Raw genomic sequence first — 25,514 nt, 5'->3', positions numbered from 1 at the left:
TATTGCATTTGAGAAGATTTTCGTGGTGATGTTTTCTTACTTCTCGGCTATTACTGCGAAATTATAATTTTGAACTGTACATATTGGGTCTTCCACATATAATACACTTGTGCTCATAAAATTAAGTCCCGCTATAGTATTGGGCTTTTAAGAGCTTGAGAACTTAAAATGGGACTACAAAATAGAAATATTGTTGGAATGAATTTTTCTTTATTATAATCTGATAGACAATTTCATGGCATTTTGAATATAATATCCGGCGTATGTGCGCCGCTGCTACGAGTTACGTGGTCCGTTCGATCAATCCAATTTTTAACTACTTTTTCCAATAAATCTGAATGAATCTGAATCAGCAAAAATGCGACGCAAATGATGATAATTTGGCTTCAATTCTTGCATGAACTGTAACGGCACGTGGCACAATATCTTTACGTAAAATTGTTAATGTAATTGAATGACAACGGCCAACAAGTTGAGAACGGATGAAACGGCATTTGGCGTCTTCTTAAACACTTCGCTCTATGAATTTCACGAACAGATTTATTTATGTTAAAGTAAATTTCTACAATTTAGAAACATTTTGTGGTGTCAAACGATTCCTGATGAGTTGCCAAATCTTACTGAAGAGAAATGTCAACTCAGTTTGCCATTCTCAGCTATCAACCATAATTATTCTATTTCGATAAATCGGGGAAAATGTTGAAAACTTAAAGTAATAAGATTCGTACTCACCTACAATTATTGGCGCTTACGCCCTTTTTGGTTGTTTGGCCGAGCTCCTCCTCCTATTGTGGCGTGCGTCTTGATGTTTTTCCACAAATAAAGCGACCTACAGTTTTATGCCGACTCTGAACGGCAGATATGTTTTCATTGCCTGCCGAGGGGCGACCGCTATTAGAAAAAACTTTTTCGTAATTCTAGTCTTTCACCGAGATTCGAACCTACGTTTGTTGCGAAAGGTAGTCACGCAACCCATTCGGCTACGGCGGCCGATATGATTAGTAATCGATTTTAATTAGATGTAATAAAAAAATAATCATGATCAACTTACAATTGAATTCATAAATCTGGAATAATAAAATAATATATTAATAGGTCTATCGATAAGTTCGTGCGGTTTTACAACAGATGGCGTAACTTGATTATTATTCCATCGATCCACATTTCCAAACATTCATTGGAGAGCTACTGTCGTAAGGCACAAACGTCAGTATAAGTTTTTTATTTGAAGCGTAAACAACAATATTTTTACCACACTTGAAAATGTCGAGTTTCGTGCCAAATAATGTGTTTTTGCGGGGAATTCTTCTTCATTATTTTAATATGAAGAAAAAAGCAGCCGAAAGTCATCGTATCTTGGTGGAAGTTTATGGTGAGCATGCTCTAGCTGAGCGAACGTGCCAGAAGTGGTTTGCACGCTTTAAAAGTGGTGATTTTGGCTTGGAAGACGAAGAACGTGAGGGTGCGCCGCCAAAGTTCATGGATACCGAATTGGAGGAATTGCTCGATCAAGATCCGGCTCAAACGCAAGAAGAGGTTGCAAAAACTTTGGGAGTTGATCAATCAACCATTTCCAAACGTTTAAAAGCCATGGGAATGATCCGAAAGGTAGGCCATTGGGTGCCGTATGAATTGAAGCCAAGAGACGTTGAACGCCGTTTTATGGCATGCGAACAACTGCTTCAACGGCACAAAAGAAAGGGTTTTTTGCATCGAATTGTGACTGGCGATGAAAAGTGGGTCCATTACGACAATCCAAAACGTCGGGCAACGTATGGATACCCTGGCCATGCTTCAACATCGACGTCGGCGCAGAATATTCATGGCCTGAAGGTTATGCTGTCTATCTGGTGGGACCAGCTGGGTGTTGTGTATTATGAGCTACTGAAACCGAATGAAACGATTACGGGGGATGTCTACCGACGACAATTGATGCGTTTGAGCCGAGCACTGCGAGAAAAACGGCCGCAATACGCCGATAGACACGGCAAAGTTATTTTGCAACATGACAATGCTCGGCCACATGTTGCACAAGTGGTCAAAACATACTTAGAAACGCTCAAATGGGATGTCCTACCCCACCCGCTGTATAGTCCAGACCTTGCGCCATCCGATTACTATCTCTTCCGATCGATGCAACATGGCCTGGCTGACCAGCACTTCCGTAATTACGATGAAGTCAAAAAATGGATCGATTCGTGGATTGCGGCAAAACCGACCGAACTTTTCACAAAGGGAATCCGTGAATTGCCAGAAAGATGGGAAAAAGTAGTAGTAAGCGATGGACAATACTTTGAATATTAAATTTGTAACCATTTTACGTCAATAAAGTTTCAAATTTCGAAAAAAAACCGCACGAACTTAAACATAGTCCTATTATTAAAATATGTACCATTAAATATGAAAAGAAATGACTAGTAACAATAAATTAAAAACAATTAGGTAGCGCTACAATTGTATGTCGGTTTTGACCGAAGGTAGCGCACAGGCTGTTTCTGTTCTGCTCTCGCTGATACCAGTTAGAAATTCCCGAGCGCTGATAGGTCCTGCAGCACTTGGTGCTTCCAACAAAGATATGATCTTCCCTTTCCTCGTTTTCGTTTTTGGGGTACCAATTCGTCATTCATACGAGTGAGATGGCCAAGTCAGCGTAGCCGCTGTATTTTTACACGCTTAATGATGTCCATGCCCCTATACAGCTCATACAGTTCGCCGTTCCACCGAATACGTTACTCCTCCTCACTAAAGCGGAGAGGATCAAAAATCTTACAGAGAATTTTTCTCTCCAAAGCTCCCAAAACTTTCTCATCTGGTGCTGACATCGTCTATGCTTCTTCGCCATATCGCAGGACGGGAATGATGAGTGTTTTGTAGAGTGTCAGTTAGGTCCTTCGAGAGAGAGCTCTACTTTTCAATTACCTACCGAGCCCAAAGTAAAACCTGCTGGCAAGAGTTATTCTCCGCCTTGGTCCCAAGGTAGACAAAGTCTTTCATAACTTCTAATTGCCCAAGACTCCTTGTGTGCAGACTCCTTGTGTGCTAACAGCATATATTTTGTTTTGCTCTCGTTCACCGCAAGACCCACAATACTCGCCTCACTTTTTAAGGTGGAGTATGCCGAGCGAAGGTTGTCTTCGAGCAGGATGATACTCTTGAGGAAGATATTACCAGTACGATTTAGTTCAGCAGCGCGAAACATTTTTTCCAATCTCCTAACATCACTTGGTATCGAACGGCTTGGAGAGGTAACTTCCAATTCTGATGGAGCTTGCGGTAGCACTAAATGCCGTCTTACACCGCCGAATTAGATTTGGGGGGATACCAAACACTCAGACATAGCGGCTTAGAGGTGATTTCTATACGTGCTATCAAAGGCGGCTTTAAAATCAGCGAAGACATGGTGTCTGCAGAGTTGTTTTTCGTAAGTCTTGCCTTGGGCTTGGCTTATTGTAAAGATCTGGCCTATGGTTGACTTACCAAGTTTGAAGCCGCACTGTTAAGACTCAATTAGTTTGTTGACGATGGGCTTCATTCTCTCACACAATACGCTCGACAGAACCGTATATGCGATGTTGCAGGATCACCCTTCTTATATATTGGACAGAGTACACTCAGGTGCTAGCTGCTGGTATGCTCTCATCCTACCATATCCTTCAAGGGCGCTGATGAATGCGTTTTGCCAGCTCTTCGCTTCCAGCCTTGAATAGGTCGGCAGGAACTCTGTCGGCTCCGGCGGTTTTTTTGTTCATAAATGGCCTGATGATTATTCGGCCTCTAGGCCGGGGGGGGTACGACGAAACCATCGACAGCGCTTGGGGCATTGGAATCTACTTCCTCATCCACACTGCTACATCCACCATTAAGCAACTAGAAGAAGTGATTCCTCAAAAAACTAAGTGTGCCTTGGTCATTCGTCACCAGATCGTTGTATTTGTCTTTACATGAACTGCCCGGTCTTAAAACCTTCGGTCTAGCGCTTGACACTTAAATAGAATTAACTGGTCATGTTCCTGTCTGAAAGTACGCCTCTCTTCAAATTGATTGTGAAGTATAAATGGGCGATTTCATTTATATATATGTAGGTTTAATGTACTTTTATATCGTTGACGAAAAATTTTACTATAAATAAATTTACTTCATCGATAATTTATATAACTATTGGGACTTTCATGAGATAATAATATAAATACATATCAGTTTCAGTACGAATAATTATTTTTGCAAAACATGGAACCAATTGTACTTAAGGTATCGTCTGAATTATCAAAACACAAGATTTTTTACATGCTGTACTAAATATACTTCCAAGAAATCAGAAAACTTTGCCGATTTCGTTTTTACTTGAACACTTCATAACGAAAAGTTTCAAGATTTACCCAAGGGCGGCTGAATAAGGGCGTAGCAACTAAATATTTATATAAAATGACTTGCCATAATCTAAGCTATACTTCACGCATTTTCTCCTATATAAAGTGGGTTCGACAAATGTTTTGTATGAAAGAAAATGGTCAGCAAAAAACTTGTCAAAAATTAACGGTATTTTGTAGCCAATTGCTACTTGCATTTTATTATACTAATTGTATGGACTAGAAAACTGCATACGAGAAATTATTAAACAAATTTTGAGTAATAGGTTTAAAATGTTGGTGAAAATTTGCAGAGTTTAACAGAGTATAACATATGTATATAACAATGAGTTCGATTTATACAAAACTGGTCAAAATGTGGCACCCCTATTTTATTGTCCAAAAATGAATTTATGTATATGTACATACATATACTCGTATTTAACACATGTATAAAGGGTTCAAAGTATAAACTTGCATGCACAACCTATTTGGCATTTATTCATTTTCTCGTTCCTCATATTTAAGTCCAAAAAGCATTATTTATGAAAATATTCAAGCAAATTGGATCATATACTTAATACAAAATGAGATTATCGACAAGGATTTATCGCATTTTCAATGAACTTTAATCAAAGTTTATCATAACAAATACGGATTATTGAAAACGTGCTTCGCGACTAACCAAGGCGTTGGGTATATTTTATACGTATGCCTTTATTCCCTTGTCTTTTTGTAAATATGTACATATGTATATGTGCATTATTTGTACAAACACATGCGGCGCTAGTAAATGACACTGCTTACTAACACAAACATATCACAAAACTTAATATCAGTAGTTTGATTTTTGAGATGAAATGCGGAACCAACCTAAAATATTTCTGTTGTCGGAGAATAACCTGATTAGAGATCCTCCGTACAAGCAAGCCGAACTACAAGCACACCGAGCTATAAGCTCGCGATATAACGTTAGAAAAATCAGTACAAATTTATGTATGTATGTATTCTGTGGGCATATATAAGTATATCTAGAGGCGCTTCGTGCACCGATTTTCACATACACACACAAATGCAAAATAAAATAGTGAGGATTGGAAGAAATAAAAAGTAAAAGATGATCCATATAACTATACTAAAAGAGAAATATCTCGCATTTCGACTCAGTTGAAATTACATACAAACATACATATGTACATATATATAAATATATAGTCTGGCAAGTGATGGCCCATGTTTGTATGTATTAATGAATGCGATCAAGTGGATCAGTAACGTTTGTATGTCTGTCCGACTAGTTGCGTTGGAGGTCGTGATCGAAAATAGGATGGAAGTGTGCGGTTATTTTGTTATTATTGAGAACAAGAGATAATATTGTTTTTAAGTAGATGTTGATGTTGGCTTCGCTGTCTCACTGCGGAGCAGCGACATGGGCAGCTTCCATCGTAACGACTTCGGCTGCTGCACTTGTTCAGAGATACATGTAGTACCTACCTACAAATATGAATACTACAATGTGTAGGATGTATAGTATGTACATATGTATGTGGGATGTATGTAGCTCACTGAGTGTTGTTTTTAAGATTTTAGCTCTTATCGAAAAAATTTATGTATTGATTTTTAGTATTTGTACATTTCATAAGCTGATAACATCTTCTCAATATATTTGACCTCTTTCGTTTTCACAGTTATAAATGAGAAACAGTAAACGCTTGTATAAGCATTTGAAATATTCCATATATTTATTGTAGCACACCCTCTGTTCCCTTTTTGACTTCTTTATTTTAATGGACATGCATATGACAACAGTCGCTCGTATCTATGCTGGCATATCATTTATACGAGTACATACATACATACATATGTACATATGCATATGTATAATATTAAATTGTGAATATGTATATGCATTTAGTAGATAGAACTTACATAATCACATTAGCAAGTTTATAGTGTAAAAACCTTTATTTAAACTTATTTAGATATTTTTAAGGCACACGTGGAATTACCAGGCGTTTTTTTAATATTTATAGAAATGTATATACATATGTATACTGGCATTTTTTGCAAAAGTATGAGCTGATTATGCACCTGATTAAGCACTAGGCCGTGTAATTTTTTGGCGGGCATCGGTAGTTGATTGGTCAACTGTAGATCAGTAAATGCAACTGCATATTAACATGGAGAGCAATTTGATGATGAACCAGTGAATCGGCTTCCAACTCTTGAAACGATTCGTGCAGGCGTGATTTTTGGGCTTTTTATAAAGTGAAGAAACAATTTGTTTTAAATTTAGCGCCAAAAAATAGAGATACTGCATTTAAAGCCAATAATTCCGTGAATTTTAAGTTAAGTAAATATATGAAGTATTTTTAATAATTTGTTTTTATTCAAGTACAAAAATTTATATATGTATATAAGTAAAAAAAAATATGTAAATTATTTAATATTTAACCAATCCAGTTTGCCTTCTTCATTGAAATATTTAATAATCTGTTAACGAACGTTCTCCGCTTTACATTTTCGCGAATTGTAGAATATATCCGAAACAGTTGGGCAGTTATTTTTTAAATGCAGTATCACTTATTTTTGTTGTTGAGTATCTAGAAATATCAGAGGAGGAGAAGACTGACTACATCATCCCGGCGGTAACATTTAATAAGAATTTTGCCACTCTTTTCCCATCTAAGGAGGATTGCAACAAGGGATTCTCACTAAACAAATCCGGCACTACAGACTATACAGATGGCAGTAAACTGGATTGTGGTGTTGAAGCTGGTATATGTTCTTATATAGGGACCGCCATATAACTTTACGGAATTAAAAATGCTATAAAAAAGAAACTACTCAATATTTTTCCAAACTGTTTTTTTTTATTTTGAAGTACAATCCTTCCGGTTAATGATGGAACACAACTTCATTCATATGGCTGCCTCGGCTAGCCATGCATCATCCCATACGATCGGTCCACTTTTTCAACACATTTTCGATTGTATGCGGCTGTATTTCAGCTATGACATCGCATATGTTGGTCTTCAGTGCATCAATTGTTGCTGGTTTGTTGGCATAACAGTGGTCTTTGATGGCACCCCAAAGATAATAATCCAACGGCGTCAAATCGCAGCTCTGAGGCGGCCAAACGATATCAGAATTCATTCGGTGGTTTTCTTCTTCCCATTGCCGTACGTAATTTTCATACACATTCTGCAACATTACCCTGATTTTCAAAGTAATGTCGCAATATTTCCCAGCGTTCTTTGAGCGTATACACAACCATTTTCGTTCAGCGGAAGAATAAAACTTATTTTCTGTCAAATCAGACGACAGCTAAGTGTTACCATTCTTCAAATAATACCTAGTTCAAATCCGTAACGATAGATGGCGGGCCCTGTAGACTTAAAATTGAAAAATATGTGCATCTCCCTAATACCAGCACAATCATCGTGGCGGAAGTACTGGCAATAGGGGAAGCTTGTAGGTTACTAATTGCAGACTTCTCTTGTAAGGGCAATATCGCTATTCTTTCGGATAGCCAAGCTGCAATCCTGCACTGGATTCGGCTACAACAACCTCTAATCTGATGGAACAAAGTAGGAATAGCCTTACTACCTTGAGTGAAAATCAGATACCTTAATCTCGATCCCGAACCATTGAAGGAAACAAAAAGCAGATGAGCTGGCAAAAGGCAGATCCCATGAATAACGTTTTTGCAGAATCGATATTCACACCATTAGGTGCAGTCAAGAATACAATTTTCCTAAAATATCTCCGAATCGCGGATTGTAGATGGAGAGACCAGACGAAATGCAAAATTAGCAGAACGTTATGGCCCACCTACAACCTCAAACAAGTGTCGACATTGATAAACATGAAACGAGGAGACGCCTGGAGAATGAGGACAGTCATACCTGGCTTTTGATCTTCTGTTTGAATATCATATATGAAAGAATCCTTATAATTTAAAGCAATTTTATGTAGATTTCTTTTTCATATAATCATAGTGGAAATTATACATTTTTAATGTAGAAAGTTCTAAAATGGTAAACGCGATATGTACTGGTTTATTGTATAGAGTTGATAGTCTTTTTAATTGAACCTCTGTTAAATTATCAGAAAATTTGCTGATACTATGGAAATTTGGTTTTGTTATTAAGGCTCTAGCACCTGTTATTTTCCTACCTTTCCCCCCAAATACTAATATTCTCCCAATTTTGTAATAATTTTATATTTATTGTACTTTTTTGACAACATTTTCCATTGTTTTCCCATACATCGCAATGTTTAATAATTCAAAAAAAGTTTCTTCAAACTTATTTGTTGCTAGTGTCCTATGATAATCATTTAAATCCATATATTTTTTTAACCATTCCGATAATAAATAATATATGTGTGGTGGGGAATAATACCCCTACGCTTAACTATTAAGGGGTTATATACACTTGTAAGGCTGAAAAATCACGCTTTTTGAGAATTTTTTACAAAGAACGATTTTATTAAACAAATACAATATTTAATTATGCAAATAACGCATACTTTAAAGTTAATTATAGCACGTAAAGTTAGTGAAAATATTGAAGTGCACGGCTCCTGCGGATGATCTCCCAAGCGTTCTCCAAAAAAAAAAGAGGTTCGGCGGTAGACAAAATATCTCCGGTTTGGATTATCTGAAATCGAAAAACCAATTAGATTCTTGTTGTGGATAAATAAAGCTAGATATTAATCGAAGGAATAGACAAAATTTTAATTTTTGATAAAATGTTATAGGAAACAAATCGAATTTTCTACGAAAATTTGCCTAAAAAAATAGAAAAATCATCAGAATTCTTATTCCTTCAATTAATAGCTGGAGAATAGGTATATCTGAGAAGGTTGTGTTAAAATTTCAAGACGATTGGTTCAGCCGTTTTTGAGAAATCGTGTCTACCGACTTCAAAAACACGGTTTTGAGAAAAACGCGTTTAAAGTTTGAAAAGCACTTTACATAGGGTAAAAATTCTCTGAAACGCCTTTTCAAATTTGCGTGTAACTTCGAAAATATTCACAAGAACGATATTAAATTTTCTGTGTGCATTATTAAATATATTTACATTAAGAAAATAAAATAAAACAAAATCCATTTTTTTTTAATTCTAACTGTATATAACCCCTGAATTTAGTATTAGGGAGCAATTAAAGCAAGGAGCTAATGATTTTTAGAGTTTAGATGGTCGTAATCAGTGTGAGAACACAATGAGAAACTAAAAATGTTATACATAAAACAACAATTTATGGGTAATGGTAATGGCAATGGTTGTACTATGGTTGCCTTTATGCACTGCGACCAGATTGATCTATTGTGCGCCCGTAATTAAAAAAAAAAAAATTATTTTTTATTATTAATTGTAATTACTTAATAATAATTATTTAGTATACTGAGGCACGGAAGCAGCTCCTTAGGAGGGAGCAATTGTAGGTCTTCCTCCTCAAGTAGGTACGAGCCCAGGATTCTGTGTCTCCTGTGGCCTAATGCCTTACAGTTGGTGATTAAGAGTTTCATAAACTCCTCTTCATCACAGCAGAACCTGCATGATCTTGTACTAGATAACCCTACTGTTTTGAAGTGTTTATTATAGGCAAAGTGACGTGTAAGTGCTCCACAGATTACTCTAAGGCCCTTTTTATCTAAGGTTAGTGCAGATTCTGCTCTGTTCGAATTGAAGTTCAAGAACTTTTTAGAGTGATTAAGGCCGTTCCAGAGTTCCCTGATTTTAGTTTGGATCCATTTTTTAATTTCCTGTTTTATATTATTTTTGTTAAAGCCGAAAAATAGGGTTGGCCCAATAATATCCCTTCTGCCTCTTTTTTGGCATACAAGTTTGCATTTTCGATTTCTTCGTGTCCCTCATGTCCTGGTACCCGAAGTGAGACCTGATTATGAGTGGCCAGTTTGTTGAGTGCATTATTACACTCTATTAGGAGTTTTGACTTGAATGTGAAGCTAGAAGATACCCTTGTTTAGGGGTAAAGCTTCACACATAATAAGTGATAAATAAAAATGTTTCATATATATTATTTGGATATAAAAGCTTAATTTTTTAATTATTCGAAAAAATATATTTATGAGAAGCGCATTAACGCAATGTGCATAATTGGGGAAATACGGAGATTTAATTGATAGTGACCACCAAATATTTTTTTATGCTATGATAAATGAATTGCGATCATGCTTATCAGGATACGATTGCTCAAGAAAGATTGGATAAGGAAACAGCAGATACATATAATATATGTAATTGTATTTCGTTTTATTCCCGCTACCAAACATTTGTAGGCTTTCCTATGTTGTAAAAGCTTCCTACAATTTTCAACCATTTCACAATAATGCGATGTTACTTACACACATCTATTCTCTTCAAGTAATCCTGTTTTTTTATCTTAATTGTATTTGCAGTTATCCTAAAAGATGTATCATTCAACATTATGTGCGAACTTCTGGAATTCATGTATCAGGGCGTGGTGAATGTTAAACACACTGAACTCCAATCATTTATGAAAATTGGCCAATTGCTACAAATAAAAGGTCTTGCCACCAATACCTCTTCAACCGCGGGCGCAACACCAACGGATAAACCGGCTAGTCAAACACATAATACCGATGAAACGAGCGTTGCCGCAGATACAGAAAATAACTGTAAAGTGACCGCAAAAACTGAACCTAACCGTTCTGCCAGTGGAGATGATGCGAATACCTCTGATGGACTCTCAACTGTAAAAATATCAAATCCTATTTCGGTGAAATCACATTCGCCCCCGTCGTCGCCATCACCAGTGGGCTTCGACTCATCTACTTCGGCAAACCAACATAATTTCAAAAGTTCACCAGACAGCAATGTGCCACTGCATCATGAACCATATCATGCAGGAGCGAATCTCAAACGGCATGCAGACATAAATAGTGATGCATTGTCAGTATATTCGCGCAAACAATTTCGTCGTTCAATAGCATCAGCCGAGCACAATACCGATCATAGTGATAGTGCAGATGCGGATGCTGATTCTGACTATTTCCTTTCGTCCATACCGCATCTAGCAACAAATACATCAGCAGCGGCGGCGGCAGCGGCGTTTAGAGGTACATTCAATCCTGCCGCCTTCGGTTTCGAATACAATTTGTACAAAAGCAGTGGAGCAAGTGGTGTCGGTGGAAGTGGCATTGGTGGCAATTGTGGTGGCAATACGTCTGGTGGTAGCGGGCAGGAGTATCCGAACGATTTGCATATTCCAAGTGACTATTCAAAGAATTTCGCAAACCATGTGGACATTCCGCCAAGTATGTAAATATTTTTGTATTAAATAGTTCGTTTTTTAATGCATGTCATCTGATGAAAAATTTTCATATATGCACACACACATCGCCATGCATACATTATGTGTGTTTTTCCGTTTGTGTTCGTTTTCGTGTCACATTTAATAGCTTCCTATTTTTCTTTTGTCGCATGCACAATTACATAACCGTTACAAATTGCACACTATATTTATTCACATATATATTCTAATAATTTTACTATTTTATCTGCGCACCTGATTTATGTGATTTGTGTTAATTAATTTATTTACATATATTCGTATACGCTTTTACCAACCTATTTTCCTTTCATACTCATCAGTCTAAGTCGAAAATATTATTGTATTAAATGTATGTACTCTCCATTTCACATGGAAACTAAATTTATCAGCTGAAAGCCACTGCTTTTTTAACAACTTTACTACTTTCTCCCCGATTTCCTCTTTTTTGGCGATATAGATATTTATAATATTATGCGGCCTTCTCAACACCATACTTCACCCAATCTCCCTTCTTTCAGAGAATGCAGGAGGGCGTTTGGTAATGACAATTATAGCAAGCATATGGTAGAAAATTTTTTATTAAAATAGCTGACCTTCTCTAGATAGAAATTTTCCAATCTCCCGCCAAAAAAAATCGGATTTTAAGCCATTTTCGTAAAAAGTTAATTATTGCTCTGCAAGTGCATAATTATATCATTGCGAGTAAGTAGTCTGGTGAGTGAGCCATATGGGCTAAAGGTTTCCAGTTAAACGGCACGTCCATTCACTTGTCACACTTTGCTCGGTGTGATGCAACGAATATAGATTAGAATTCTTGACCATCCGAAGCAAAATTGCGAGTGTAACTTCGGCTGCCACGTGATTGGGGACTCGGCAGAATTCTGTTACACACGTTTTCACACACTCTTCCAATCTGTCGTTTTTCAGACGGCAATAAGGTAATATGGGCGTTGGCTTTGTTGAATTTTTTCGCATATAACCAACGCCATCTCAGTTTTTTCGTAAATAAACCGCTGTCATACGTCAGCAAATAACCTGATTCCTTCAAAATAGCTGAGAGCCGGTCAACAGTCTGATGTTGGCCACACCTCTGCTTTCTGCAGTTACAAATAATTGTATGACATTAAAAAAGGCACTCGGAGCTAACTAAGACTATAGGCCTAAAAAATCACCCAGTGTTGTCTCTTTTGATATATTTATAAGCTGTTTTTGGAGCAAATCTTACAGGGTACTTTCCATAATTTTTATTCTTTGGGATTTATTTTTCATAATTAATAACGATTCGATGTTTTCCACATAATTTGAAGGCTAATCCGGTAAAATTATTTGTTCAAACTTGTAATATTGTGGGCATGCGTGTTAGCAGATGTAAAAAAAATTAATATAGTGCGAAAATTCTTACGTGTGAAATCTGTTTAAGAATTCCGGCTTCATAAGTATATACATTGTACTCTCTCTTAAACGAACACCTAAAGGACTGAAAAATGTGTCCTCTTATGGGAGGCGACAGGTTATAAGAAAAGTGTAAAAAAGTTAAATTAATTTTTGACTGATCTTTAATATTTAATCAGTTTTATTTCCAAAACCAGAACTGATATACACATACATACATATTTGACAAAATAAACAGAATTTTCATTACGATGGAAAAACACGAGAAATGTAAAGAACAAATTTTGTTATGAGTGCCTTGCATTCATTTAAAAAAGTCAGAAATTTTAGCTTCGCGAGATTTTTTTAAATTTCAATATCTTGGTGGTGTATATTAAGATCAGCGCCTTTGATGTCGCGGTGATATAAAGAAAGGACATACAACTAACTAAATAAGCCTCTTTATAACAATTTAACTAGTTGTCAATCTCATTTTCTAGTACATTATCAGAAGAGTTGACCACTCGCTGGTTGCCACTAGTGATATTTTTTGTTTCTTCATCATTTATGAATACTTGATTACCCAAATTAACACAGTTTCAACGTCAACTTCAATTTCTGTCTGAACTAGATTAATAATGTTCTGAACTGAGCAAATGCCGATAGTAGAAGCTCATCCTCTGCGCTATAACCGTCCTATCGTCATTAGGGAAGTTTGTTTTCTCAAAGTCAGTTTGCCTAAACAATATTTCACTGTCTGTGGATTCACTTACTCCCTTATGAATGAACATATTGTATAACAAATTTATTAATTTTGAAAACTCCAAGCCAGAGCTTTTAATCTGTCAGCTTATGAGAGAACTAAAATATCTTTGGTGAGGGGCAAAAGTGTTCCATGGGAGGCTTGTCTGCTCAAAAGCGAAAACATTAAAAAATCCCTAAGGATTTTTGCGGTACTGAAATATGTGTCCGCTTATGGGAGGTGCCCGTTAGGAGAGAGTAAACTGTACGTGGTATGTGCTGTTAGGAAATCGAAGCGGGATTTCCGTTTTGTGAAATGAATTTTCAAAAGGCAGTATTTGAAAGGCCATATATTTCAGCGCTGGTTTTAAAAAGTTTAAGTTTAATAAATTAAAATATAGATTATTGATTTAAATTTGATGAAAAAAAATTAATATGTTCTAGATGCCGTAAAACACGTTTATATATCTACTTTTATGCACACTTCCTCTTGTACTTAATGCTCTCATATTTTTGCTCAAAAATAATAGTGGTCTTCAGAGTGAGTTTGGTAACATTATAGTTCGGTATTGAGTAACACAGTTAATCTTCTAAGTCTGAAAGCCCTTACTTTTCTCTCTCTTTCGATTACGTGACAAATCAGCTGAAATTCAACGAAATTTATTTATTTTTTTTTTCTCTCTGTCCCGTTATTCTTTACAATCAATATTATAAAGGCCCATGAAATTATTGTACATATGTATATGAAAAATTATTATGGAAGTGCTTTCCTTTTTGTGGAGTGGTGACAATTTACTTATATATATATATATACAGGAAATTACGCTTCCATACGTCATAAATATGAAACAAAATCGTACGAAAATGGATGATCTCTATTTACAGTTTTAGCTTTTCTTTGATTATATTCTTATTATTTGGTCTGCAGTTGTATATAATACAGAGTACATAGATTCCACTAAATATATAAGCAGCGAGGTTGTTTTATCGGTACTATTTGCTGTTTTGAGTTTTATGTTATTAAAAATATAAACTCGGTAAACCATCATTAGTATTGCGTGGAGGTGAACAAAAAAGAAAGAATGATGAAAATAAACAATTGTTTGATAGAAAAAGTGTTAATCGTAATATAATGATTAAATTGTGGCATAGCAATTTTTTTTTAGTTTTATTTAATTTAGATTTTTTATATGTATGTATATAAATTTAGTAGTTGCCTTTAAATTGTAAAGATAAATCTTATGCTGAATTAGCGGAAGTTAGAATTAAAACGCTTTTATTTGAGGTAGAAACTTCGTAGGCAATGAAATTTCTGAGTTATCGATTACTTTGCACACAATTATTTATATATAAAATAAATGCATACCTAACATTCATCTTAGAACACTGTACATACACGCATAAGGGGTCGTCTTATGTGATTGCTTTTTTTTTACAATTCTTTGCTTATTTTTTTTTAACAAACTGTACTGTTTAGTTTCTTAATATATTTCTTAATTCTTTAAGAGTCCTTATGTATTTATAAAAAGTGGCGCAAAATTAATCACCCTATTGGAAGATTTATAATTTTTGCAAATGGCGTCATACGTCACTCATACTTGACACTTGTGAACCATACAGCTGCAGTATACCTACAAGCAAACAAGTAATGGAGTGCGTAAAGGTCAAAATAAAGAATTCCATCAATCAAAATATTTTTTTTTATTTAAAAAAGTTGTTTAAGAAATGTTTGATGATAAATTTGCGCCACCTTGTACATCATCGCAGTTTTGTATACAGTTAAATTGACGTCAAGCAAAAACAAGGAAAACCCTGTCAGTCGATGACTGAAACGAAATCTCAACATTCACAGTCGAGCTCGAATTTAGTCAAAATACTTGGCGACCGTCGTAGCCAAGTGTTTTGTGCGTGGGTATTGTTATTTAATGGGACCGTTTGGGACAAAGTTTTTTTCTAATAGCGGTCATCCCTCGGCTGGCAAAAGTAAACTTCTAAGGGAATTTCTGCCAAGAAAAAGCTTTTCACAACAAGTAAGGAAGACTAATTTTATGTGTCCGCGTACATTTTTCTAAAATTTTAATTGGATAGGCGTTAATTTTTTTAACAAACATACACGTAGGCAATGAGAGTTGCAGCTAGTAACATCAAACGGACGGCCGGAAATTTAGTATAAGCATATGAAGAGTGGGCGTGGTTTTTATACGATTTCAACAATATTTATGTCGAATTTGAATGAGATGAGCCAAAAATGGGATTGGCGCCGCCTACTTTTTTTAATTTTACTTGCGTCGTACTTCCGTTCATCATTTGTACCAAATTTTTGTAATTTTGCACCACTTGTAACCGAACTATCACGTTTTTTGTTTTCTTGCAACTTAGAAAATGCAATTTTGAGAAGGACACGTTGAAATATGAATGGGAACTCAGTGGCGGTCACGAGTTAGATCTGTCGCCAGCGTGGTGACGAATGCGAAAAATCTGCATTGTGCATAGTTTTAAGCAACGATTTATGCAAAAAAGAAGATGTTTTTGGTAATCCATCACACCAGACGACTCCTTTCAGCTAATTTTGCACTGATTCTTTTTAGCTTTAATTTTGTACTTATAAAAAGTTTTACATTTTTGATTTTTCGGCTTTGTAATTTCTACTATCTGTAAATAATCCACTTTGAAAATTTTAATAGCACAAAAATACTTATTAGAATATTAACGTGTGGTCACCGAAAATGCGCTCTCAGTAAAAATGCATAATAGGCCGTCCAAACTCTATTTCGAAAAAATCATAGCCAATGTACGATCGATTCGTTGTATAAAATTATTATCCATCTTTTTCGGGTTATATTTAATGTGATTAATAAGTTGATTTATATCGGGTGTTTTTCAAGAGCTTTAGAACTTAAAACGATTGCACAAAACAGAAATATTGTTGGAATTTTTTTTATTACAATCTGGTAGATAATTTCATGGCATTTTTTTTTTAATTGAGCCGTAACTAGTGCTCCTTTTATTGTTATTTTCCATACATTAAATAAATAATATTTTTTCCATATGATATCAGCTGTCAAACCATAGTTATCGATATCGTTAGTTCTCATGCAGCTAAAAAAACACCCTATATTCGCAGCATTAAACGGCTGAAATTTTAATAATATTATTTCGGGGTAAAAGAAATTCATTAGTTTTGCGTAAAATTTTTGCGCAAACGGTTTAAAACTGTTTTAATGTGGATCTTTAGCTGCCGGGCGATGCAAAGTAATCGATCAAACTTCGGTTATTTCTGTGATTTTATCGACATTTTCGACATCATCTACATTTTCTTTAACATCAAAAATGCCTGAACGAAATCGCCGAAACGAAAATTGCACGCAATTTGCTGTTACAGTATCGGCACCATAAACACCATTCACAATTTCAGCGGCCTGGCTTGCATTTTCGCTTCTATTAAGTAAAACTATAAAATGTACCGAATTTTCTCTGTGTGGACTTCTCTTGTTAATACCTTGTAACTCACAACTGGATGAAACAAACAAAAAACAAAAACAAAATTTGTTAAGTGTGAAATGTCACCTTGACAACGAGCATAACTTCTAAATTACCGAGAAATAAACTAAGTAATAATTTGAATAAATTAAATTTAATTAAAATACCGAGAAAATAAAGGATTTCTTTTTCCCCAAACTAATATATTGTAATATTTTTCAAATAACTCCAAAAATCTTCAATAAGCTTGAATCGCTTGAATAAAATGCTAAATTTTCATTCATTTTTGATCGACAGCACTTTTCGAACCATCGACGTCTAAAACTTGTTGATCAAATCTCCTTGAGATCGGATTTTTTCCTTCCGTATCAAATATATGTTTTTTTCGTTTTGTATTTTTTGAACGTACGACTCCGATATGTTAAATTTTCTGTTCGCATATCGCTGGGAGCACGGCACTATGCACCCAAAACTGGCGCGTTAGCAACAAATATGTAATTTCGCTGAACGGTCTTGTCGGTGCGGTCGAAACATTATTTTAGGCCCCTTAACCGGCTTTTAGCAATTTTAACATTTTCTCGTTTAAAAGTTTTGTTTCTCTCTGCAGTAAAATTGTTGTTAAGTAGAATGCCCTGATCTTTTTGGTATATATATTTTTTTTAATTATGCACTGCATAGGATTTTCCAACAGATTTATATCTTTCATAAAATCTGTACACATTGAAATTTCGATATAATACTTTTGCGCGTATGCCTAGTAAAAAACGAGAACCGATAAACAACAAATTTTGCCGTATATAGCCTGATCTACTGCGGTGCGCCAGAACTGCATTTTTTAAATCGAATTTGTGCAAATTTACAGTGACCATACGTTAATAAGACAAATTTTCACGATTACTCTTCTATGTATTGTGTATATATGTATGTACATATCTATCTTATGTAATATGATAAAATATCCCAACGATATTAACATATTACGTGTTTACTTTATCTTTGGCTTTTGACCTTGCCGATGTGCCGTATATCCGATCTGATTTCAATCCACACTTGGGTGTCCACAAACGTAAAAACGTTCACAATAATATATGATATATCGTATAACACACATACGCATGTAAATATTTGCTCGTAGATAGCAGCAATGTGGTGATGCTCTCTTCGACGTCACTGTTGCATGGTAACTGCGTATTCAACCGCAACAACACTGTGGCCACACAGCAAGGCATGAAAACTTACTGGCTCTGCAAGTCATATCGCATTAGCATGTGCCGGGCGCGCTGCATAACTCATCAGGGCCGCGTGATATCCGCGACAGGTGTGCATAACCACCCTCCACATATGCGTGGTAGTGGGCCGGGTGGCGGCGGTGTTGGCAATGGAGGCGCAGGTAATCTTAGCAGTGGTAGTGGAACTGGTGGAGGATTTTCAATTGATTCTAGTGCTCAGCAATCATCGTCAGTGCCAAGCTCCATTTCACCATCAATTAACTTAAACTCAATTAATATGTCCGGCGTTCTACTGGCGGGTGGCTGTACTGTTGCAAATAGTATGAATACCAGTGCTGGAGCACGGCTGCATCATAGCACGGCTGGCAGTGTTCTTGGTGCATCGATGTATCAACAGCATAACTCAATGCATAATTCACCTTCGCAACAACTGCAGTTGCATCATCATCAGCAACAACAACAACAGCAGCAACAGTTGCAGCATCAGCAACAGCAGTTGCATTCAGTGGGCGGGGCAACGACGCCACCTCCTATGTCGGCAGGTCTGATGGGTAACTCGCAAATGCACACGCATTCATCTCAGTCATCGACTAGTCTTTTAATGCCCCATCACTCAACGACTGAAAGCGGAAGCAGCCACAGCAATTTACATCACCATCACCACCAGCAGCATTCGGTTGGCAGTTCAGGAAACGGTCCGGGAGCGAGTGCTGCTAGTGGATCGCAAGGCTTACATTCGAACAGTGTAATACAAAATATCTTACATAGTGTCAATGCATCTAATGTTATGCATCACCATCACCATCCACAATTGCCGCACATGTCGCATATGTCGCTGCATCCGCACCACCCGCATTCGCATGAGCAACAACCGCACGAACAATCGCCTCAACAACATCAACCGCATTTGGAGATAACTCCGCTAATGCAGTCACCACCGTTACCACCACCGCCGCCACTTCATTTGCAAAGCCCATCGAATCACAGTAATCAGTCACAACACGGCAGTGGCGGCGGTAATTCGCTTAGCTCACCAATAACAACAACACCGGCAGCAGGTTCAAGCAGTAGCGCACTCAAATCGCCAGCACAAGCGAGCCTCAGTGACGAAGCGGCCTGTTTATCGGAGGCGCAATCGCATCAAGTTCATTCTGCGCATCTGAGCGGCGTAGAACAACAGCAACAACATTTGCTGGGTCATGGCAGAACACTTTCACCGTCCGAAATTAACGCAAACACTGCCGTGCCCAGCCATTCAACCGATGGCGCGAGCGAGACGCAGCATCAGGCGCACGTTATCGATTCCATTACGATATCACCCGGCGAAGGGCATAACTTCAAAATGGAAGATATGTAACTGCTAAGTTCCTTAACGGCTCATTTAGAATGCAACAAAACGCTAAAATGACTCAGTGCATACATTCGATGTGCACAGCGCCAGTTTTTGTCTATTATTAATATTATACATATTATGATTATGGACATACATAAATATATACAAGCCAATGTAGAAATTAAAACTTTAGTAGTTTTTAAGTACATATAGAATACTGTTGCATTTGTGATGGGTATTAATTTTTTTTTTGTCAAATTGCATTCGGTAAGTGTGCAAAAGGGGGGCAAACACCGAGGGGCGAGAATTGGTAAGTTAAAGTTTCCAGCATAAAATTTTAAATACAAATAATTTAGCTTTAACACAGAAATGCTATAAAACGAGTTGTTGTTACAACAGCATACAATTTTTCACAGGTTTTTTTCTGGTGGCGTAGAATATACTGAAATCTTTCAACTTTACAACTTTTCAATTAAAGAAATAAACACAACGTAGGTATTTGGTTTTAGAATGATTTTTTTTTAACTCTTAAACAATTTTACTTTATGAGTCCTAATGTGACAAGTGTCTGTGATTTTTAAGCTTCAAAACTTATTTTTGGTCAAAACGCTTTCGTCCTCAAATTAGTCGCAATTTTAAATTACGGCCTGTGGCACGCCAACTAGGATTTAACATTTTATTGATATGTGTAGCTGTGTTTACCGGCATGAAAACAAGAATGATAGATTACCAGGTTTGCTATTTAGCTATGGTGAAAAAGAAAATTGTGAGGAGAACTTTGGCTGCCACGCCACTTGGGGATTCGGTAGACAAATTTTGCACGATCAGTGCCATTGGTTGATTTATTTCGTATATCACCAATACAATCTCAGTTTTTTCACGCCCCAAGTGAGGTCAGCTCATCAGCTGATTCTGTCAAATTCGCTGACGGACGAATAACGGTCTCACTTTGAAATCGTTTCACTATGGCATGAAAAAGCTAAAATCGCGCAAAAGCACGTGGCAACATAAAAAAGGGACATTTAGAAGTAATATAACACCACCTTCGTTATGACCCGCTGTGTTGCTCGCTTAAAGTTTACTCTCTTGTCTTAGAGAAAAGTTTGTATGGGAAAGATACAACGCAGAAACGACCTTAAACGAATTTGTTTGGAATCGCTAAGCTCATAAGAAACTTGCTTAGATCAACACTTCCAAGCATTTATTTTTTATTTTATTCATCCATGAACAATAAATACTTACAGACTATAATTTACTGGATATATGAGTAAAACAGGAAACTTAAGCTAAGTTACAAAATTAAGATATTTGTTAAAAATTGATTTATAGTAGGCAAGGAGAAATCTAAATCCAAAGAAGTTGAGTTCTGATTAAATTCACTAATAGCTCGACTAATATCGTCATAAACTCCCTGAACTATGCTAAATATGAAATTCAACGAGAACATTGACCTCCTTTCGACCTTTGCTTTTATCTTCGACCTTTCAAGCTTTAACTCTTTTAAAAATTTAGATCTTACAAGCCCGCCATATAAGAAGAATGAAGATCCGGGAAACTAAGTGATCGTAAATATTTTGAGGTATTCCTTTGAATACGCTTAATTCTGGCGATCTGGAATTTATGAAAAGGATGCCAGTTAAGGGCCGTATATTCTGAATATGACGTTTAAAAGAGGTTTATAGCAGTTTTAAAATGTATGGATCACAAAATACTATTTAGAAATAATGAAGTTCATACGGCCGTTGAATGAAAATTTAAAATCAATAATTAGCCCAAGACCCCTAATTTCTTGAATTGTCTGCATAGCACAAGTAGCAATCGAAATACAAGTTGTTAAGCTTGGATTGAAGTTTCATCAGATCCAATGAATTCATCACAACCATGTATAACTTCAAAGAGCTTGAGAACTTAAAATGATAATATAAAACAGAAATATTGTTGGAATGCATTTTTTTTCATAGTCTGGTAGATTATTACATGTCATTTATTTTTTGAATTGAGCCGTAAGCCGTGGTAGCTAGTGCTCCTTTTATTGTAAAAAAAAAAAATTATGTACTACATTCTTTTTTAACCTAAAAATCAACTAGTGACAAATAAAATTCACAATTGTTCAAAGCTTGAAAATTTCGCACAACCATTTGAGCAGCTTAGCTCGTTGAGTTGAAGCGTTCGATACCCGGGTATTATTCGCTAGACAATTTTTTTTCTTCGCTCATAAGTTCTCTTACAAATTTTTTATTTTTCGCATTATCTGCTAACTTATGAAAAAACAGCTCAATTGCTCAAATTTGCATTTCGCCAGATTTCTTAATTGAATAAACGAAACAAAATACGCCGTCGCCAATCAGGACGTCAATTGAGAAATAGAATAGAAATTGAAAGTTTAAAGAATATAATAAAACAACATATTCCTACTTACACTTGGAAGAACTGGCCTAAGTATATCGCTTGTGAGCTAAAAAGCTATAACCAAAGTCGCCTGATCATCGCAAAACTGTTGCTTCTTTTACATACAAATGTTTCGCTTGGCGAGCAGGGTGGCTCTCTACCGCGACACAGAAATATCGCTGTCGACATTTACAGCATAATTGGTCGGACGGTACTGAATTGCACTGTTCTGTGTGGTCGCCTGGTGCTAGCGATTCGCAGTGGACAAAACTTCAGACCTGTCAAAACACTTCTATCAGGACAGGCACGGGATGCCTCCTGATATCTCCACTGCAATAACTTCACAACGCGGCCTCCATGCTCCCAGTCAAGGAGCACAGCAAAATGCTAAGCAAGGAATTTCTTTCAACGCTGCAAACATTTGCTAGCGCTTGAGCCACCTCCTAGCGAGTCAGAATATTACTCTTCGACCACACCGACGAGATCCAGAACCAAATACAACTGCAACTATTGGTTAGTATATAGACAGACATTAAACGACATCCATTTGGAGATTCTCACCACCTTCCCAAACTCCCGACCTCCGAACGGAATCTAATTACAACCCATTGCAGGCGAAGAGCTTGAGCTGCCTTGTGAGGCCCGCGTAACCTTAGCTCAATTACGGGCTGGATATTGTATTGAGGAACGGTGCATCGAAAGCGTCAAATACTGTGTCAAAAAAGTAGTCTCCCATTTTTTATATTTTTTTCAAAACCTTATACACGAGGGTAATTTGACGTAAAGGACACCGTTGGACACCTTTTTTTAAACCTTTGGTTGGGCACCCGGGTCGAGCCTTTTTTCGTTCTGTTAAAAAAGGTTATATCATTTAATTGATAGAAAATTAAGTTTTAGGGAGTTAGCTATAATAGAAATATGTTAAAGTCACGTCTAAAGTCGAAAAGGCCAGTCTGGCTTTTAAAGAATGTCTTATTTTGTCTTTAAAAGTCTTGTTCTGAAATAAAGAAAAGTTTTGACGCCACCAATATTTTAATTTTAATTTTTTAGTGTGCTTAAGTGTTGTTTAAGTAAGTTTTATTATTATAATATATATTACTATAATATGACCAATATCTTGAAACAAATGTTTTCTCCAAGCACCATCATATAAATTCATGTGCTTGTGCAAGTATGGAATAAACTATTCACCAGGAAAACTCTTTTTAAGAAATACATAGGCTTGGAGCTGTCACTTTACACGATATTTCTCAATTTTATTTAACTCTCAAGTCGGAATATTCGATTAGCCTACTGCAAACGGTATTCAAGCATGTACATATGTATCCATCTTGTTTCATCTAATATTTCGGTTGGTCATTTTTAGTTTCAGAATAATCACAACAAGCTTAAACTTAAAATTTAATTAATATCTTTCAAAGCTAACAACAGTAAAAAAGTGTGAATAAAAAAAAGTTTTTCAGACTAAAGATAAATGAAGTTGAAAAAAAATAATCATTTAATTAGAATAGTTAATTTCAGGTCATTTGAAATATAATTCATGATCAGTTACTTATCACAACAAATCAGCAACTGATCATGAATTTAAAATTTACTTTCAGTTACTTACCCACGACAGTCGGTTCTTCGTGACCGTATCCGGCCAAGGACTGTCACTTCAGCAGCATTCCCCGTATATGCATAGGGAATGTTTATGCTGCTACAGCAACACGGCAAATTTTCAATATAAATTGATTAAAAAAATAACAGCTTTTATATAAAAAACATGCCACTATTAATTCCTTTCCATTCCAGGCTAAGTAGCATAACAACTTAATTTTATCAACGAAGTGGCAGAAGCATTTCGTTAGTAAGAAATTTCATAAATATTAACAAAAGAAGGTCGAAATCCACTTTTATTATTATTTTGTTTAAAACTTAGCAAGATTATCTCCAAAGTGGGTACATACATATGTGTATATACTTTGTATTGCTGCATATATGCACATATATACGTATTCAATTATTGACAAGTTCCCGATTTTGAATAGAGTGAATCGTATTTACAATCCACTTCCTGTTGCATGCATCATTAGCAGTTATACGTAAGTTCGTAAACAAGGTAACACTAATAATAATAAGAATTGGTAAAGTTTAAGCTCATGAGGACATAACACCTTCATACATACATATATATGTACATACATACGTAACAAATAAATTTTGGGGAGTTAGCCAAATGTCTTGTCCATGGATCAAAATCACTCTAGTTAACAATAACTCATTCACATTCATATTCCCAAATAACAATTCAAGAATATACTCTAATTGTCTGCTCTTCCACCTATGTATGTACGCTGTAGTTGCTCCTGGTGAACATTGGTTTCACGGTAAGCTAGAGTTTATGCTTAGCCAACGCGGAAAGCCCCTGCTGGTACATGATGGCCATACATTTGGTATTCAATATGTGCGCAAGGACAAGAAATATTGGCAGTGTAATTTGTCGAGGAAATTTAATTGTAAAGCTCGTGTCACCACCACGGACACTGGCGAAATCATTGTGACAAACAACGAGCATTGCCACACTGAAATACGTCAGCATCTGCGCAAGGATTATCAACGAAATAAAGTAATGATGAATGCGCTATTAAATCTGAGCACAAATATAAGACGACAAAGCAATAATGGTAATAATTTAAGTAATTTTTCGGCACTAGCTGCTCATAGCAGTAGTTTACTGAACGCTGCCGCCACCGCCGCAGGAATGGGGTCAGTCGGTAGCGGTAGTTTGCACAGTTTTCACAGTGACGATGCAGAACAACAGCAACTTATTCAGGGAGTGGTTGATTTCACAAAAAATAGAGATATGAACTCTCCATCATCGCGCTCCGCGCCTGTCACACACAATCAAATAACAATCGATGAAAATATCGACACATTGGCTCCCTTGGACTGTGGTGTGCGACAACCTACAACGGCGGGTCAAAGTGATTGCGACAAAGAGTTATATAGCCGTAGCAACAGTTTTAATGGTGCAGCCTGGAAGTGTAAAAACGAAGTCACCGATTCCTGAAATCAAAAGGAATGATTGGTTTATTTTACCAATCTCTTTTATGAACGCAAATTTATATAAAATCCATTTTACCAAAGACCGCCGTAACTCGGAAGCTTTAAAAAAAAAGCATATAAAATACTCGTACTTGTTTAATCCAATGTACAACAGCCAAATCCAAAGAATTTTTTATCTACATTTTTTGCTAAATATAAAATCAATTTATAACAATTCATTAAGCTTTAGGAATATTTTTTAATAAAATACAA

The 25,514-nt window shown here is 36.2% G+C and overlaps 1 protein-coding gene across 1 annotated transcript in view; it reads left to right on the top strand.

Moving 5' to 3' along the window:
* The window catches only part of LOC129235988 (broad-complex core protein isoforms 1/2/3/4/5), a 39,783-nt gene extending 19,770 nt beyond the window's left edge, over positions 1–20,013 (top strand). Inside the window, exons 2-3 of the mRNA XM_054870108.1 lie at positions 10,777–11,655; positions 18,400–20,013. Coding sequence (XP_054726083.1) covers positions 10,777–11,655; positions 18,400–19,850 — 2,330 coding nt within the window. The 3' untranslated portion in view covers positions 19,851–20,013. The remainder of the gene's footprint in view (positions 1–10,776; positions 11,656–18,399) is intronic.
* Positions 20,014–25,514: the final 5,501 nt, after the last annotated feature.

Source organism: Anastrepha obliqua, chromosome 1, assembly GCF_027943255.1.
Source record: "Anastrepha obliqua isolate idAnaObli1 chromosome 1, idAnaObli1_1.0, whole genome shotgun sequence".
Taxonomy (NCBI): domain Eukaryota; kingdom Metazoa; phylum Arthropoda; class Insecta; order Diptera; family Tephritidae; genus Anastrepha; species Anastrepha obliqua.
The sequence above is the reverse complement of the archived record's forward strand: the minus strand, read 5'-3'. Positions and strand labels throughout refer to the sequence as shown.